The 19,938-nt window shown below is 38.9% G+C and overlaps 1 protein-coding gene and 1 non-coding gene across 3 annotated transcripts in view; one reads left to right on the top strand and one right to left on the bottom strand.

Moving 5' to 3' along the window:
* TAX1BP1 (Tax1 binding protein 1) overlaps positions 1-19,938 on the bottom strand; it is an 89,413-nt gene that overhangs the window by 22,914 nt on the left and 46,561 nt on the right. For both annotated transcript variants that reach the window (XM_019443678.2, XM_019443679.2), the window contains exons 9-14: positions 17,051-17,275; positions 16,374-16,520; positions 14,882-14,999; positions 13,567-13,670; positions 10,574-10,699; positions 6,851-6,922 (exon numbers count right to left, since the gene is read on the bottom strand). In XM_019443678.2, coding sequence (XP_019299223.2) covers positions 6,851-6,922; positions 10,574-10,699; positions 13,567-13,670; positions 14,882-14,999; positions 16,374-16,520; positions 17,051-17,275 — 792 coding nt within the window. The remainder of the gene's footprint in view (positions 1-6,850; positions 6,923-10,573; positions 10,700-13,566; positions 13,671-14,881; positions 15,000-16,373; positions 16,521-17,050; positions 17,276-19,938) is intronic.
* On the top strand, positions 2,250-2,357 carry LOC128775807 (small nucleolar RNA U13). Its single transcript, XR_008420779.1, has one exon. It is a non-coding gene; the product is annotated as a small nucleolar RNA U13 (small nucleolar RNA).

Genomic DNA, 19,938 nt, shown 5'->3' with positions numbered 1-19,938 from the left:
AGAGAGGGGGAGGGAGAGAGAGGGGGAGGGAGAGAGAGGGGGAGGGAGGGAGAGAGAGGGAGGGGGGAAGAGAGGGAGGGAGAGGGAGGGGGGAAGAGAGGGAGGGAGAGGGAGGGAGGGGGGAAGAGAGGGAGGGAGAGGGAGGGAGGGGGGAAGAGAGGGAGGGAGGGGGGGGGAGAGGGAGGGGGGGAGAGGGGAGAGAAGGGGGGGAGAGAGGGGAGGGGGGGAGAGGGGGGAGAGGGGGGAGAGAGGGAAGAAGAGAGAGAGACGGAGACAGAGAGAGAGACGGAGACAGAGAGAGAGACGGAGACAGAGAGAGAGACGGAGAGAGAGAGAGAGACGGAGAGAGAGAGAGAGACGGAGAGAGAGAGAGAGACGGAGAGAGAGACGGAGACAGAGAGAGAGAGACAGAGAGAGAGACGGAGACAGAGAGAGAGAGACAGAGAGAGAGAGACGGAGAGAGAGAGAGAGACGGAGACAGAGAGGGAGACGGAGACAGAGAGAGAGACGGAGACAGAGAGAGAGACGGAGACAGAGAGAGAGACGGAGACAGAGAGAGAGACGGAGACAGAGAGAGAGACGGAGACAGAGAGAGAGACGGAGACAGAGAGAGAGACGGAGACAGAGAGAGAGACGGAGACAGAGAGAGAGACGGAGACAGAGAGAGAGACGGAGACAGAGAGAGAGACGGAGAGGAAGGGAGGGAGGGGGGAGAAGGGAGGGGGGAGAAGGGAGGGAGAGAGGAGGGAGGAGGGAGAGGGGAGAAGGAAGGGAGGGAGGGGGGAGAAAGGGGAAGGGAGAAAGGGAGAGGGGGGTGGAGGGAGAGGGGAGAGAGAACGAACCCCAGGCAGACTCCACATTCAGTAAGGAGCTGGACCCGGGGCTCAATTCCACAACCCTAGGATCATGACCAGAGCAGAAATCAAGAGTCAGACACTCAACTGACTGAGCCACCCAGGTGCCCCATGATTAGAGCATCATTGTTTTAACTTTGCAATACACTTGACCAAAACTCATACCAGAAATTTAAAAAAAATCATTTTCTCACTCTTCATTTGTGCTATTGTTTTAATTATCTTTAATTGTTTACTTGCAGCAATTTTTATTTTTTTTTTAGAGAAAGCGAGCACTAGCACATGGAAATGGGGGAGGGGCAGAGAGTGGAAGGGAGAGAATCCCAAGTAGGCTCCATGCTCCCTCCCACAAACAGTGAGATCATGACCTGAGCCCAAATCAGGAGCCAACGCTAAGTCACCCAGGTGTCCCTTTGCAGGAATCTTTATAACCCACTTTTCATTTTGTGTTCCCACACACTAAAAGCAAAGAGGAAGGGGAGAGAGGAGGAAGAAGAAAAAACTATTTCAACATAATACTCTAAAGTGTTAAGAGGCAGGAAAAACAACTTCAATCTCAAATTCTTTTTTTTTTTTTTCCTAGGTTTATTTATTTTGCGGGAGGAGAGAGAGAGCGCTCTCGAGCAGGGTAAGGGCAGAGAGAGGCCCAAGCAGGCTCCACAGGGTCAGCGCAGAGCCCAATGTGGGGCTTGAACTCACAAAACTGTTGAGATCATGACCTGAGTCAAAAAAGAGTTGGACGTTTAACTAACTGAGCCACCAGATGCCCCTCAAATTCTATTCTTACTTAATAGGTTTCTGTCTCATAGTAATATTTGTGGATTATTGGGTTTGGCAAATGCATACAAATGTTGGTATTGTTGGACACCAGAATTCTCACGGTAGACGGGACATAGAAATAGGAAATGAGGAAGGCAAGGAGAAGAACTGTGTGGAGTTGGACCACAATTCATGATATCTAAAATAACATTTCTTAGTTCTGTCCACTGAAAAGATCTAGAGGCAATGAGCACCAGGAATCATGGACACACCGAGGGCCCATATTTTGGTTTCTAAATACCATCTCTAATAATAAGCCAAAAACTCTGTTCTTATTACAAAAAAAAAAAAAAAAAAAAAAAGGACAATTCCAGGGGTGCCTGGGTGGGTCAGCAGTTAAGTGTCCAACTCTTGATTTCAGCTCAGGTGATCATCTCACAGTTTCGTGGGTTTGAGCCCCATGTCGGGCTCTGCACTGGCAGCATGGAGCCTGCTTGGGATTCTCTCTCTCCCTCTTACTGCCCCTCCCCACTCATGCTATCTCTGTCTCTCTCAAAACAAATTAAATAAACTTTAAAAAAGAACAAACACAACAACGGACAAACCAAAGATGAGTTAAGAAGGGTACACGATGAGATCCTTTTGTAGTTCAAAAGCGTGATGACTGGGTGTTTGTTCCCATTGTTGTATGACATGTGCCTCTCTCAAACCTTGTTACAACCTCCGCAAGGCAGGAGGAAGAAGGGTACAAGATAAGCCAGAATATCTTGCAATGCTGGAAAGATATTAAGTACTCAAAAAAATCAACAACACCCTTTTGATACAGGTGAATATCAGGAAACCAGTTTCAAAGTGCTTCCATTGACCAAATCTAGAACTGTAGAAACATCCAATTAAGAACAGTAATAAATTCTAGGGGTCCCCGGGGCACCTGGGTAGCTCAGTCGGTTAAGCTTCCGACTTCGGCTCAGGTCATGATCTCGTGGTTTGTGAGTTCAAGTCCCGCGTCGGGTTCTGTGTTGACAGCTTGGAGCCTGGAGCCTGCTTCAGATTCTATGTTTCGCTCTCTCTCTCTGCCCCTCCCCTACTCACACTCTGTCTCTCTCTCTCAAAAATAAACAAACATTAAAAAAAAAAAAAAAAAAAAATTCTAGGGGTGCCAGGGTGGCTCAGTCCATTAAGCATCCAACTCTTGATTTCAGCTCAGGTCATGATCTCAACTCACGCTGGGCTCCACACTGAGTGTGGAGCCTGCCCGAAGTTGTCTCTCCCTCTTCCTCTGCACACTCACCTCAAAATACACAAATATTTAAAACAAAACCAAAGAGCAACAAATTCCAATCCACTGACTAAAGAGTTCATACTCATGACTGTCAGGAAGATAGACAGATGGACACAAGACACCTAAATATAAATTAAAAATATACTCATACACATACACAGATACAAAAATGTACTTGGCCTTTGTCCCTGGTTCCTAGCAAAGATCTCCTAAAACTCTTAGAATTTCCTGAATAGCAACAATGTCTTCTGTCATTCATAGTAAGTCCCTTTAGACTAATATAATTTATGCTAACAAGGTGACTCCTGGGAAGCCCTCAGTTCCACCAGAAGGACCAAGCACGTGACTACAGAGAGTTAGAAATTTTACTAACAGCCCCCCTCTACATCAGGGATAGGAGGGAAGATGGAGACTGAGTTAAATCACCTGACCAATGATTTAATTAACCATGCTATTATATTCAAACCCCAGATTTAAAATTCTTAAACAATTCCAATTGGTGAACACACCAATGTGCTAAGACAGTGCCATGCCTGGAGAGGGTAGGGAAGCTCTGTGACACCCCGAAGGTTCTTCTTCTTCCTTATAGAATGCTGAGGGACAAACAGAAAATGATGGATTTGAAAAATCAGAATTCAGGGAGCCTGGGTGGCTCAGTTGGCTATGCATCCGACTCTTGATTTTAACTCAGGTCATGATCTCAGAGTTCATGGGATCAAGCCACGTGCTGGGCTCTGTGCGGACAGTACAGAACCTGCTTGGGATTCTCTCTCTCCCTCTGCCCCTCCTCCCACTTACACACACACACACACACACACACACACACACACACACACACACACACTAAATAAATAAATAAGCAAACAAACAAACAAACTTTAAAAACAACAAAAAAAAGATAAGTCAGAATTCTGCAACTGTCACACAGCAACGCCACTCAACCCTAAGATCTGAATGGCCTCCTTATCATGGGTGATTTTGTAGTATCATCATTGGTCATTTGGGAAACTTGATTGGTTCACTGAGTCATGTAGATCTTCCAAATGCTGGCCAATTTAACTAAACACTTTTTAAAAATCAGTCTTAATATTACTGCCCATCTTATCAGAAAAGTGTGTAAGCACTGGGAATTATCAAGCTCACGGTAGCAGATACAAGTTACCCAAAGTTCTAGTTTTTGCTTAAAAGCCTGAATTTTATCACTGGCAATAAATACTATCATTTGTTTTTTCCTTAAAGGTCACTTCTTTTCAAGAAAACACCTACCAAATACCTTACCTTTAAAATAACTATATATCTTGTCTACTAGTCATTTTTTTTTTTATATATATTTTAGAGTGCACGAGAGCGCATAAGCAGGGGAGAGGGACGAGGAGGGGGGGAGAGGGGCAAGGAGTTGGGGGGGGGGGAGAGGGAGAGGGTGGGGATATCTTAAGCAGACTCCACGCTCAGCATGAAACCCGATGCAGGGCTCATTCCCACGAACCTGGGATCATGACCTAAGCCAAAATCAAGAGTCAGACAACCAACTGAGTCACCCGTATTAGTCATTCTTTAATACAGAAACAATATGCTAGGAAAAAAGCAGCTAGTTCAGCTCACAACCCAAACAACTGCACAAGTACTTCACTTTAAGATAACCATCATACTTCAGGCAGAAGCACTTTGGGGGTACTTCCCGTTTCATCACATAGAATATTAAAAAGACATGCACCCTGAGATCAAGCTTCGATTAAGATTACTATTTTATTGGGGCGCCTGGGTGGCGCAGTCGGTTAAGCGTCCGACTTCAGCCAGGTCACGATCTCGCGGTCTGTGAGTTCGAGCCCCGCGTCAGGCTCTGGGCTGATGGCTCGGAGCCTGGAGCCTGTTTCCGATTCTGTGTCTCCCTCTCTCTCTGCCCCTCCCCCGTTCATGCTCTGTCTCTCTCTGTCCCAAAAATAAATAAAAAATGTTGAAAAAAAAAAATTAAAAAAAAAAAAAAAAAAAAAAAAAAAAGATTACTATTTTACTGTTTCAGGGCACCTGGGTGGCTGAGTCGGTTGAGCATCTGACTTCAGCTCAGGTCATGATCTTGCAATTCATGAGTTCGAGCCCCGCATCGGGCTCTGTGCTGACAGCTCAGAGCCTGGAGCCTGCTTCGGATTCTGTGTCTCCTGCTCTCTCTACCCTTCCTCTGGTCACACTGTGTCTCTCTCTCTCTCAAAAACAAAGATTAAAAAAACGTTTGAAAATAAAAGATTACTATTTTACTGTTTCATCATCAGGCTTTTTGTTTTTAACCTTTACTGCAATGGTTAAGATGAACGGTTAACATGTTTTTTGCCACCTTACAAAGCTTTATTATGGCGACTTGACAGAGCCGACTCACACGGACCACAAGCCAAGACACGCCAGCTAAAACACAACTTCAAGTTTAACCCAGGATCCAGAGCAGAGGTGCCAAGTCTGCAGCTAGTGCCATTCCCGTGGGAATGGCCGCGCCACATGGCCTCCCACACGAGCCCCAGCGCCCTCACACTACAGAGGCGCCCCTGCTGGAGGCTGCAAGGCAGGGAGCCCTCAGAGACCCTCTTGGGACTCAGGGCACAGCGGCTCCTCTCTGGGGTTGCCAAGTCCCGGCAAAGGAAGGGAGGGGGACAACCGACTGACCTCCCTTAGTGCCCAAGTGTGTGTGGTTGGGGGGAGGGGGGAGGGACCAACAGGAGTCCATTTTTATTTTGGGGGCAGCAGGGCAGGATCATCATGCGACAATTACCTTTCGTCATGCAACAATTACCAGGTGTGCTTCGAGGACCATCTTTCTAAAGCTCTGCCCGTGCCACAGAAGCAACCCGGCTCTTCACAGCCTGGCTTCCCTCATGACACGTAGCCCTTCCGCTGGACTGGAGAGCTGCCCAACAGCAAGAACGGCAAGCAAATTTTCTCCAGACTTTTGGGCCGCCAGTGGCTGGGAAATCTGTTTTGGCCCCAGGAGAAGCCCAGCAGCCACTGGCGTTGCCCAGATGCTGCTGCGGGGCAGAGATAACAGGCACAGGAAAGGTGGGGTGGCAGGGTCCTCCCATGTATGGTAACTACACTAACGGAGTTTGGTGTAACTGCCTTGATTCAAAAACTAACACACCAGCAGTTTTAACACCACTGCTTACATACCAGCATGTTTAAATGTAACACAGTACTGGGGGGGGGGGGGGGGGCAAATAACACTCTAGTATTATGAAAATAGTTTGTAACTTTGTAGACCTCTAAAAGGGGATAGGGGCCCCCAAAAGACCTCAAACAATACTCTGTGAAATGCTACACTGTAGCATTTTTTACATTATAAATGTACATTCTGTTTCACTGGTAAGTTACACTATAAATCATTAAATAACTTCTAAAATGTTTCCTTCACGAAAGAAAACCAGATAAAGACAATATCATGTATAACTTTTAAATTTTTTACTCTTTCTAAATTTAAACATCCTAAAATTTCTTTATTATTAAATACAATATATGTAACAAAGAGCAAGCTAAACTTAAACACTTCAGCCTTTTCCCCATAAAGTAAAATATTTTAAAAATATTATTTAACTAAAAAGATTCTGGACCTAAGCATACTAAGATCTGCTTCAGTCTTTTCTTTATCCTAACTTTTTTTTTTTTTTTTTTGACAGAGAGAAAGAGAGAGCACAAGCGCGCACGCATGCAGAAGCAGGGGAGAGGGGCAGAGGGACAGAGAGGATCCTAAGCATGCTCCATGCTCAGCGAGGAGCTCAGCAGGACTCGAGCCCATGACCCTAGCATCATGACCCAGCCAAAATCAAGAGTCGAACGCTCAACCCACTGAGCCACCCAGGCGCCCTTAATTTAACTTTTTTTAGCCACCCTCACGTGATTATAAAATGTGTGTCTTCATAAAGCTGTAGTATCATTCACTGTCTCATGAAAGATGTTAAAGTACATCATTCGATACCTTCTCCCCGGAGAGTTTTTCCAAATGTGTCGTCAGTCCATTTATTTCTTTGTCTTTCTCTGCCAACTGAAGCTGAAAAAAGAAATCATCATTTTTTTCATTATCCACTCTCTCCCTACACATCAAGAGCTAGTTTATACCATTCTATCAAAATACTTACTATTACCATAACCCATGTATTTCCTTGGGTCTTATTCTTTGACATCTCTGGATATTATCCCCCCCCAAAATTTGTTTAAATTTGAGTGTTATCGAAGTTTCTTCTTTGGCTTCTTCTCTCTATATTCCCCCTGAAAACTTCCTTTTTTCTACGCCTTCAACTATGATCCCCATGGGAAAAATCACAACTATTAACAAATGTGGCACACCTCTTTCTTCCCCAAGTTCCAAATCTTTTTTATAGATACAGTACTTTTCTTTAAGTGTTTATTTACTTTTGAGACACAGAGACAGAGAGAGAGAGAGCAAGCAGGGGAGGGGCAGACAGAGGGGGAGACACAGAATCTGAGCTGTCAACACAGAGCCCAACACAGGGCCCAAAATGGTGAACCACAAGATCATGACTGAGCCGAAGCTGGATGTTTAACCGACTGAGCGACGCAGGTGCCTCTCTTTTTAAGTTTATTGACTTATTTTGGGGCAGGAGGGGGTGGGTGGGGAGGAGAGCGGGAGAGAGAAGGACGGTCACATTCAAGTGGTGGTGGGGAAGCAGAGAGGGAAGGAGAGAGAATCCAAAGCAGACTCTGCACTGTCAGCACAGAGTCCGATGTGGGCTGTGAGATCATGACCTGAGCCAAAATCAAGAGTCGGACACTTAACTGACTGAACTACCGTAGGCACCCTCAAATCTGTCTTTTCAATTGACGGATGACATGTTTTCATTATTGTCTTTCTGCATTTTGAGGGCAAAGGGTCCCAAACCTACTTTTCTAACTTTTGCTAACAGATATTACCAATCTCAGAGCCCAGTGTGACTGAAGCTAGGAAGCTGTTACACTTCCTACTCCTCTTCCCAACATCGTCAGTCTAAGTCATTCATTCGTTTAACCACCGCCCATTTGCATTATAAGCATTATGGATACAAACACAAAACTATCCTTCAAATAATTTTTCCCTGAGGATGCCTTTCAAAGATTTCCTTGACAGACTCATGTCCTGTTCAAGAGTAAGTGATCAAGGACGGTCCCCAAAGGGGTGGCCTTTATCAAGTAATTCTCTAAGAATATTTCTATCTGATTTTCTCACCTTCAAAAACTCTTTCCACCTATAAATCCCCTCAGGGTTACCAAATTACTTCACAAAGACCCACTATAGTTGGGTCCCTTTCTTTACTCTTAGAAAATTCTTAACAACAAATAGCACTAAAATTCCATTTTAGGCCCCCCAAAACGTGGCTTCAATCTATCAAGTCCAATCTACTCCATTACAGACATTGAAGTCTTATTACTCAAGATTGCTCATAATCTCCAGACTATGCTCTGCACTTTTCACCCCCAAACCTGTATATTAATGCCTTTCTATCTGCTTAGAATGCCGCTTCTTTCTTTCCCGAGCTCTGCTTCTCCTCCCCGCCAGTTTTCTCTTTCAAGGGTCTGTTTTCTCCATGTTTAACTCCTAAATATTCCCCTGAAAACAGCTCTAAGGTACTTCTTAGACTTATCATTCACGTAGAACTTCATCCCATTTTGCTTTGTCCAACGAGTATCTGTTTAGTGAGTACTATCTCAACAGTACAAAAGAAGTCAAAGGGCATTAAACAAAAAGCCAAGCACCTTTACCAGCAGCATAATCTAGAACATTAGTTTTGATGCTCACTTTGATCATTAATGAACTAAAAACATTATTTAACTTCCCATGAATCTGACAGATGATTAGCTGGGTCACGAATATCAAGGAGTTGTGAGCATCACCATGATACCACTAGCAATCTCTAGTAGACTGTAAACTCCTTAAGCATAGATAGCATTGTGCCATACCTGTGTGATCACCCAGATAAAAGCTAACACAGTGCTCTCTCTATATAGTAGGCTTTAATTTTACTAAATGAGTTTTTTTTCTAGTCAATATGCAAAGATAAAGTTCACATAAATTCAGTATTCACACTTTATAATAAGCAAAGTTGCCAGTCATTGAAAACAATATCCACAGCTATCCCAGAAACAATAATCTCATTAATTAAAAGTCTGAAAATTTCATTCTGACAATAGATCAAGATTGAAAAAAAGACCACCAGTAAAATTACCTTAGTATATAATGTGCACCCTCTCCAGCCCCCAGGGAGAAACCTAATCTTTGGTGTCTTTAAGAACATTTAAAAATTGTAAGTAGAATTAGCTACACTATAGCAAAGTTAAATCATTCAAAACTTCCTGATCTTTAGTCACACAAAATATGCAAATTACATGTACATATAGATACCAAAATATGTAAGATTATATTTTATTCCTTAGAATAAAAATATCTTCCTACTTATTAATTAGCTAAACAGCCTATTTTTTTCTCTAACACTCTTACAAATATAATTTACTATTTAAGCTTGTTTGCTGCCTATTATTACACTGGCAAAAACAATTTTAATTAAGATTGTATCACTGGGGTGCCTGGGTGACTCAGTCAAACATCCGACTCTTGATTTCGGCTCAGGTCGTGATCTCTCAGCTCATGTGATCAAGCCCCAGGTCAGGCTCTGCACTGACAGTTCGGAGCCTGTTTGGAATTCTCTCTCTCCTCTCCCTCTGCCCTCTCTTCTGTGCACACGCTCGCTCTCTCTCAAAATAAACTTAAGAAAAATAATAATAAACATGTGGCCTCCTAATGACATAATTAAAAAAAGATTACATCACTCTGCAGTACTTTTTAGGATCACAGGTAACACATTTTGGTGATTCATTTAATAACACTCATATAAATCTTAAAATTACTAATCATATTATTATATCCCCACAAAAATGTCAAGGCCCTAAAATTATTTTTTTCAATATATTTGAGAGAGATTGAGAGGGAGACAGAGACAGAATGAGAATCCCATGCAGGCCTCACACTGTCAGCATGGAGCCCAACGCAGGGCTCGAATCCACATACGATGAGATCATGACCTAAGCTGAAACCAAGAGTCAGACACTCAACAAACTGAGCCACCCAGGAGCCCTGAGGCCCTAAAATAATTTTATATACACTCATGTTTGTTTCTAAATGAATAAATAGGGGGGTGCCTGGGTGACTCAGTCAGTTAAGCATCGGCTCAGGTCATGATCTTGCAGTCTGTGGGTTAGAAACCCACGTTGGGCTCTGTGCTGACAGCTCAGACCCTGAAGCCTGCTTTGGATTCTGTGTCTCCCCCTTTCTCTGCCCTTCCCCCACTTGCACTCTGTGTCTCTCTCAAAAATAAATAAACATTAAAAAACTTATTAATGAACAAATATGATAATGAAATGATCACTTTTCATCTTAGAAATGAAGCAAAATTAAAAGATATCATTTTAATTAGCCATCAAAATGAACAGAATTAAAGCCACAATGGTAATATGTATGGGTATTCATTTTCTCAGTTCATAGTTAATTAACTATACTCCACTAAAAATGTAGTACATTTTTACTTATACACAAAAATACTATCCCAATTATCTATGTTAAAACTGCACATCAGATTGATAAAAATTATAGCTAACACATCTGCAAAAGTACCAGGTGCACCTGCCTCACGTTATACAAATACTGACTTACTTTGTAATTATCCTCTACTTCAGCTAGTGCTAGTTTTATATTTTCAGCAATCTCCACTTGTTCTTTCCATTTCAGTTCCATTTTTGCAAGTTCATCGGCATATTTATTGCATTTTGTTTTCTCATCCTAAATGAAATTAGAATTACCAAAGACTTTTAAAAACACAGATACAGCCATTATCTTTATGAACATATTTAGATATGTACTGAATGTTTCATTTTAACACTAACAATAGAAAAACTGAAATAATGTCAGTAGACAATGGGGAAAATCATTTTAAGTCCATACAATGAAATAGTATATATTTAACAGAACAAAGTAGATCTACACATTAACAAGGAACAAGATACATTAATTTAAAATAGCAAGTTGCAAAAACAAAATATACAGTATAATCTTATTTTTGTTTTAAAAGTTAACACAATCTTCTATGACTCTATATCATGTTGTGTAGAAAAATATAAACAAAATATGAATAGCTCTCATCACTTGGAATCAGGATCATGATGGTACCTTTTACCATTTTTACTCTTTATTTCTATAATGCCTAAGATTTCACAATAAGCATATACAACTTTTGCAAAGAGAGGTAAGAAAAAAGAAAAAAGAATCGTATGATTATAATGACGCTGCTTCCAGATGTAGACAAATAATACTCTGGGATTTCCTAACCAAGATATTATCTAGGTTGACTTCTTATACAATGCTCTTCTCTACAACCAAGAATATTAAAAGAAAGGAGTTACAAACCACGACCAAAGGGTAAATTGGCAATTTCATTTTGAATGTCTTATATTCAAAGTAAAAGTTTAAAAACATGCTCTAAGCAACTTTTTAACAATTAATCCTAGATCAACTTACTATCCATTACCATACCTCACACCACACACAAAAATAAACTTAAAATTGTTAACAGGCCTAAATTTAGTGAAACCTAGGACTATAAAACTTATGGAAGAAAAAATCTTTACAAGTTGGATTATAGGTGTGTGTTTCTTAGAACATAAAAAGCAGAGGGGTGCGTGGGTGGCTCAGTCGGTTGAGCATCTGACTCTTGATTTCAGTTCAGGTCATGATCTCACGGCTCTTGAGTTCAAGCCCCATCAGGCCCTGCACTGACAGCACAGAGCCTACTTGGGATTCTGTCTGCCTCTTTCTGCCCCTTCCCCGCTTGCTATCTCTCAAAATAAATAAACTTAAAAAAAAAAAAAAACATAAAAAGCACAAAACATTAAAGAGCAAATTGATAAATCTGTACTTAATCAAAAGTTTTTCTAAAAACACCGTTAAGGAAATGAAAAGGCAAGTTACAGACTGGGAGAAAATATTTCCCAAACATGTTTCAAAAGACTTCTACCCACAATAAAGCTTACAATTCAGTAATAAAATGAACTCAATGTTTAAAACAGCAAAGATCTGAACTCTCCCAATAAAAAGGAAAATGAACCACCAATAAAAGCAACAACATGGATAAATTTCAAAATAATTATGCTGAAAGAGGACAGGAAAAAAAAGAGTATATACCATATGACTGCATTTATACAAACTGTATAAAAGGTAGGCTACAGTGGCAGAAAGCAAGCCAACAGTTTCCTGGGATGGCAATAGAGGGAGGAATGAGTTCCAAATAGAACTGCTCATTTCAGCAGCACATATACCAAATGGGTACATAAAAACTTTGGCAAGTAATAGAAATGTTATCTTGGCACTATAGTATTTTCACAACTGTATATATGGCAAAACTGATCAAACTGCAGATTTTATACAGCTCAAGGCGCCTGGGTGGCTCAGTTGATTAAGTGTCCAACTTCAGCTCAGGTCATGATCTCAGGGTTTGTGGGTTTGAGCCCGCATCAGGCTCTGTGCTAACAGCTCAGAGCCTGGAGCCTGCTTGGGACTCTGTGTTTCCCCTCTCTCTCTCTGCCCCTCCCCCACTTGAGCTCTGTCTCTCTCAAAAATAAACATTAAAAAACATTTTTTTAAACGAATATAAGCAGTTCATTGGATTTCAACAAATATATGCAGTTTACTGCACCTCAACACAACTTGGAAAAAATATGTACCTTGAGGAAGTTTTTGGCTTAGGAACATTCTATCATCCTTTCAGTAATACTGTATGATGACATTTTAAAAAACAGGCATCCTGAATTGTTTCAGACTTGATGAAAAAAGTTTAGTCCCTCATAAACAACTACTTTAACTCAAGGGTAAAACTATTCTCATCGATCCTTCTACAGAAGAAAGGAACAACAACTTTCAGTTTAAAGTTTAAAAGATTAAGTACTATTTAGAAGGCAGTAACAAAATATTTTAATTACTAGAGTAACATTGAACTAATGTATGAACATTATTCTATAGTTCTAAATATCTCTTTCCTCTCTACATGCACAGAAAAATACACACACTCACAAAAAATTAAAAAATCACAAACACAAAACGCCTTTGCCTCCCTTCTCCAAATCAGGTATAAATGAGAACCATTTTCCCTCTGTCCTTGAAATACTCCAGGAGTGAATGCTACCAAGACAGTTGTAAAACTGAAATGTATGAAGAATACAGTTTTAAAATAGTCACAATAAGTAACACCATAAAAGCAATAGCTCATTTGGTTAACATTCTCTTTTCCCACTTTATAATTCTGGTCAATTTAAGATGTGGTAAAATTCTTTGCTATTAATACAGGGAATATAAAAAGAGCACTTCCCTTTATCAAGTTCTATCCAGCCTCAGTTAATCACTTGCCCATTATCAAGAAAGGACACTAATGATGTTAGGATAATTTTACATACAGGCCTATGTGTGCAGGTACACAGAACGACCCCTCTCATCATCTCAAAAGTGAAACTCAATACCAGTATATGGATACGAAAAAGAAACCCCAAGATTTATAAATAAATATAAATATAAATGTAAATATAAATATAAATATAAATATTAGGTAAGCTAAGCCATTATATCTGATAAATCTCACACTTACAAGAGAGCCAGCTTACCTGCAAGAGCTGTTTACATTTATTGTATTTTTCTGTTTTGTCAGCAATTTCTTTGGTCATTTCACAGACTTGTCCCTTTGTTACAATGTCAGAATCTGTCTCAGCTATTACAAGACAGAAAATAATATTAAAAATTATCTTGCCCCCATATTGTCTTCCTGTTCAAAATAACTTAAAGGTCAGTATACTGTGAGATACAATAAATGGAACAATGAAGGAGAGAAATATCTACTTAAAAACATCTAATCATACACTAAATAAAGACAGTATAAACTCTACACAAGATTTTTTAAAATGTCAGTCCGGCCAGAAACAAGATCACATTCAGTAATGAAAAGTGATTTTTTTAATCAGCTAAAAATAGTTCTTAAATGGCATGCTTGTTCTCTTCATGTAACTGAATACACAGGATAAACAGAAAGCCATACTCTGAGAAAACACTTTAAATTATTTTTCTAGTCCTTCATTACTATTCAGTGAGTATTAAGTAACTTACACAACACCACTCTACATACTACAAAAAGTGTAAATAAATGGAAGTCAGGATCCTGTTATATAGTGGCTGAACCTGATTAAATATTTAATAGCATGGGAAATTTACAATACATTTAAAAAATCTAAAACAGCAATTACCCCAAACACTACATTAGGAAATGTATTTTTATATACTTGAGTGCTGACTTCCATTATCGTCAATCTTTAACATAAAGTGAAAAAAAGAAATTAGGACAAGTGAAAACCTAGACTTAATTCAAACTGTCATGTTAATACATTCACCAGATCTTCCTAATCTATTCTAGAAGTTAATAAACTAATAAAAATTTAACTTGCCCACCAATAGGTATACTAACCACATAGTACCCGGGTCAAAAAAGTTAAATAAAAAAAAAAAAGAGAGAGAAACATAAATAGAACAGGAGATTAATCCCCACCCCACCCCCTCCAACAGAACTATACAACTGAATTACCATAAATGCCTCGAGATTCCACAGATTTAGTGGAATATTAATTAAAAATTCAATTATTGGCTTCTATCCTATAGCCTAACTGCTATAACCATTTAAGCTTACAAACTCCAGCTCATTTAATACTTATGAATAGTCTCATGAAAATAAATACTAGTTCACACTCATTTTATGTATTTCACATGTAAGACTTTCTTACTATTAAGCCCCTTACTTTATCTTTGCCTTAATCCTCTCATAAGAATTTTCAGAAGCTCCCTAAGACTCACACACTTGGAATAAGGCAGTATAAATAAGCATCAATACTCATCGAGGCAGGACACTACACAAAATGGCTAAAAGATTTTTACCTGTAGAAGGCTTTACATCTATATTAGAGGCAGTAGTAGCTGGGTCTGTGTTTATTGAAGCATCATTCACTTTTTGCTGATTTCCGATTTTCTTTGTTAAGACACTGGTGCTATTGGCCTATTCAAAATGTAACAACAAACTGTTATATGAGTTATATTTCCTTCCTTCAGTAATTGTCACATAAAGAAAATCTGAGAAGTCTACAAAGCTGCTATTGTGTCTTAAAGACCAGCAAAGACTAAAGGTAACACCCATCACTTTACTAACTGACCTAAAAGTTACAACAGACACAAACTTTATTTTGGTATTCCTTGCCAAATGATCAAACTACTACCAAAGCAAGCCAATCACAGAAATCTCATAAGTCATCTACTACAAAGTCATAATATACTTACAGGCCTCAACCAAAACCCATACATGTGGGTCATACTTAAAGTATATTTTTTCACAAAAGCATTCCTAGCTTACCACATGCATTTCTGGGTAAATATCATCTGTATCAATACAGTATACAAATAAAAGTCTTTATAGCAAATTTTGTTTGCAGAGAGAACTTGGTATCATTTTCAACCGCAGGTTTTAAATGTGTTTCTTTACTTCCAGCATTCCATTACATAGCAAACCTTATATTTAAGTACAATTTAAGGACCCACATTAAAACACACACCAAGGGGCACCTGGATGGCTCAGTTAAGCATCCAACTCTTAAATCAGCCTTGGGTCACGATCCCAAGGTCATGGGATTGAGCCCCACAGCAGGCTCTGCACGAAGCGTGGCACCTGCTTGAGATAGTCTGTCTCTCTCCTTCATCCCCACCAATGGCACATGCAGCATGCCCTCTCAAATAAATAAATCACACACCAAAACAGAAACAATTTCTTTGTTTTCATTAAATCTGCTTACCCTCTCAGATGGAATACAAAATAATTAGCTACATTAACTCTTCCTAATCTAGTGGCTATGAGTAGGATGGAAGAACCCAATAATGACAACGAGAAACCCTCTTTGACTCTGAGGATAACCAACAGTGAACCCCACTGAGGACAGGCATCAGTCACAGGAGGGATTCAATATGTACAGAGCTTTTAAGCGAAGACATTTAACAAGAACTTAGAGGGAAACGGTCAAGAAAGAGGGCATTCCCTCCCTGTTTTCCCCTGCTGCTGCCCTTGCTTCCTTTCTTGGGTTTCCAGCACATAAAAATTTCAAATTTAAACATATATCATTACAAACATTAGGCCAATCACTTCAATTCATGCAGAGATAAATTATATTCAAAAGGTTGATATTTAGAGTATTATAAATTTGGGGGTGCCAGGCTGGGTCAGTCAGAAGAGTACACAACTCTTGACGTTGAGGTTGTTGAGTTTGAGCCCCGTGTGGGGTGTAGACGTTAGTTAAATAAATAAAACTTTAGACTACTATAAATTTGATTTGTAAACAAAAATACTGATAAAGGAACTATTCGGTAAGAATTCAATTGTCCTTACTGATTGGTCTGAAAGTTTGTTTATTTGTTTTTGGAGCCTCTGGCATTCCTTGAATTTTTCTTTATAATGATCTGCTGCCATTTGAAGACGAAGTTTCAAATCTTCAACTTCTCTTCTCAGTTCGTGTTCTAGTGTATCAGACTTTTCCTATGAGAAAAATAAAAGATAAAAATCTCCTATCTCACATGTAATAGTAAATCCCAACTTCCTTTTCACTTTTTTCTTTCTGGCTTCTAGTTTTTATTTGTTTTGGAGTTTGGGCAACAGAGCCACATTAGCTCCTAATAAATCTAGCTTTATATTCTTAGGACTAAGGTTCATTAAAAAAACTAAAGAACAATCCCCCTCCTGAGGAATAAGTATTACCCTGTTAAATAACCATAATACCACTTTATGAAGCTAATAAATAAAAAATTCCAAACAAAGCAATATATACCTGACATCAGAAAGTTTAATAACAGAGCAGTTCGTACTAACCACTAAGCATTTGCCTACTTAAGTTTTTCTTAAAGTTTACATTAATTTCAACCCAAGAAGTTACAATGACTAAACAAAATGAATGGAAATTTAAATTTCTGTGATCAGGAATCTGACCTTATTCTGACATAACCCAATCTATTTTGTAAGTTCTAGTGAGCTTTTGATCAAAATGGAAATTCAAAATTAGCCCACTTTACCTGGTCTTTTTTCACAGCATTTAGTTTAAGTTCTGCCACTGCATCAGCTAACTGCTTTTTTACTTTCTCATTTTCCACGCGTGCAGTATGCAGATCTGCCATTGTTTTATCTCTCACATTTACAGCATCACTAAGTTCTTTAGCCAGAAAGACAATTTCCTGCCGAGTTGCCTGAACCTGTTCCTCTGCTTTACGAAGTTGCTCCTTTAAAAGAAAAGTATCTTCCTGAAGAAAAGCAGATAAATACATTAGCAACGAAACCATTAAAGTAAAAACAGTAGCAGAAACAAGTTTTACTCATATTTCAACAGATCAAAGTTTTAAACTAAACACTGGTTTTCTACTCATGACTTAAATAAAATACAGAAGTCTATTAAAAAAACTTATGATAGAACTTTGTGTTAGAATCCCCAGATAACAATCCAATGCACTCAGTATCTCTACCACATTAAACACATGTAAACTTAAGTTGATAAGTCAAGCAACATGCCCAATATTTAAATCCCTGGTTAAAAAGAAATTTGAATGAAAGTTCCTGTCCCCCAAAATCTCTAACAGCTAGAACTACTTACTGACTCACACTTTTTATGATTACCAATAAAAATAATTTCAAAAACTTCTCTGTAATTACAAAAATTTTGGTTAAGTTTCCTATTAACTAACCGAAAACATATCCGATATAATATTCATATACCATATCGTTATGAAACCACAGGGCAGATTTAAAACTTAGTTCTAAAAATAAAACATTTGATACACAAATATCAAAGTTGAGACAATGGGAAGATAAAAAAGTAATCAGCCCCTCTTACCTAACCTAAAAGTATCTTAAAAAGTTAAAATTACTGTTAAGAAAAAGAAAAGAGAGAAAAAAAGTTTAAATTGCCATAATAAAATTATTTCCTTTAATATTATGAGCCCAACACATCTAGTTTATTCAAGTTTCCTATTTTTTATCTTTGTACTACAAATAATATGAACTGAGAAAAAGTGCAATCCATTCTTGGTTTTTAAATTGTTAGCTCCTGGGGCGCATGGGTGGTTCAGTTCGTTAACCATTCAACTTCGGTTCAGGTCATGATCTCCCAGTTCGTGAATTCGAGCCCTGCATCAGGGTCTCTGCTGTCAGCACAGAGCCCCTTCAGATCCTCTGTCTCCCTCTCACTCTGCCCCTACCACACTCACATGCGCGCGCTCTCTCTCTCTCAAAATAAATAAACATTTTTAAAAAACTGTTAGCTCCTTAGAAGGAAATATAAAGAATTATGTACACTGAGATGAAGAAAATATTTGTAGATACAACATTAACAGATCTAACTATGTAAATATCATCAGCAAAAGAGCAACAATAAAACTAGAAGAAAATGTTTGGAATATAAAATTATTTTCTAATCAGCATTTTTTTCAAATCAAAAAACTCTAATCACAAAAAAACCCAAAAAATTGGAGAAAGGCATAACCATGAAATTTGTAAAAATTGTTTATTTTTGAGAGACAGAGCATGAGCAGGAGAGGGGCAGAGAGGGAGACACAGAATGGGAAGCAGGCTCTGAGCTGGGAGCACAGGGCCCGACGCAGGGCTCAAACACATGACCATGAAGACAATGACCTGAGCTGAAGTCAGACACTTAACTAAGCCATCCAGGCACCCCTACCGTGAAATTTTTTTTTAAAGACAGAAATGGCCATTATGCATACAAAAAAAAAAAAAAAAAAAACAAAAAACTCCACTCATCAACAATCAAATAAAGAAGTTAAAACAAACATCAATTTCTTTCAATTAACAAAGATTAAAAAACAGGAATACTCCAATATTCAGATGACTTTAGGGAAATTAGCAAATTCATGAACGGTTAGGCTTATGTACATGTAGCTGGTGTAGTTTTTCACCAGATTTTTATAACATTCATCAACACCTTGAAAAAGCACACAGGTTTTGATCTAGCAATTTTATTTTTATGAGTTTCCAAGAAAATTAATAAAAGGTATGGACATTAAATTTAGCTTTACAGGGATTCAGTACAATATTAAAATAATGAAAAATTATTTAAAACTGAGACTATCTGAGAATTTATTATAAATTCTATTATATATCCTTCCCACGATGGAAGTCTGTGCTACCATCACAAACACTAACAAATACAAATGCTGGGGTATTAATTTTTTTAAAAGCAATTTGAAAATAACTAATTTTTTTTGATATATACACGTGCCTAGATATTTGTACAAGGATGATGTTTGCATAAGCGGCATGCTTATAAAAGCTAAGGACTGTACACAACTAAAAAACAATTACATACACAGCTATTAAACGAGGGATACTATACAGCTGTTATAGTGAATGAGAAAGATCTATATGTGTACTCATACAAGATGTCCAGATTTTCCATAAAAAAAATTTTTAAGAGGTTTTGGAACACTGTTATAAATATTCTAATTTTTTATAAAATGTAAATTTTAGGGGTGCCTGGGTGGCTCATTCGGTTAAGCGGCCAACTTCAGCTCAGGTCATGATCTCATGGTTCATGAGAAATAAATATAGGGGCGCCTGGGTGGCTTGGTCGGTTAAGCGCCCGACTTCGGCTCAGGTCATGATCTCACGGTCCGTGAGTTCGAGCCCCGCATCGGGCTCTGTGCTGACAGCTCAGAGCCTGGAGCCTGTTTCAGATTCTGTGTCTCCCTCTCTCTCTGCCCCTCCCCTGTTCATGCTCTGTCTCTCTCTGTCTCAAAAATAAATAAATGTTAAAAAAAAAAAAAATTAAAAAAAAGAAATAAATATAAAGCTCTTTATATATCCAAAAAAAAAAAAAAAAAAAAAAAGTAAATCAATGATTAATTAGGACTGGGGGGAGGGGGAGAAGCAAATGAGAATATGGAGTAACTGCTAA

Source organism: Panthera pardus, unplaced genomic scaffold (genome assembly GCF_024362965.1).
Source record: "Panthera pardus isolate Hobbes unplaced genomic scaffold, ASM2436296v1 HiC_scaffold_8, whole genome shotgun sequence".
Classification (NCBI taxonomy): Eukaryota; Metazoa; Chordata; class Mammalia; order Carnivora; family Felidae; genus Panthera; species Panthera pardus.
The sequence above is the reverse complement of the archived record's forward strand: the minus strand, read 5'-3'. Positions and strand labels throughout refer to the sequence as shown.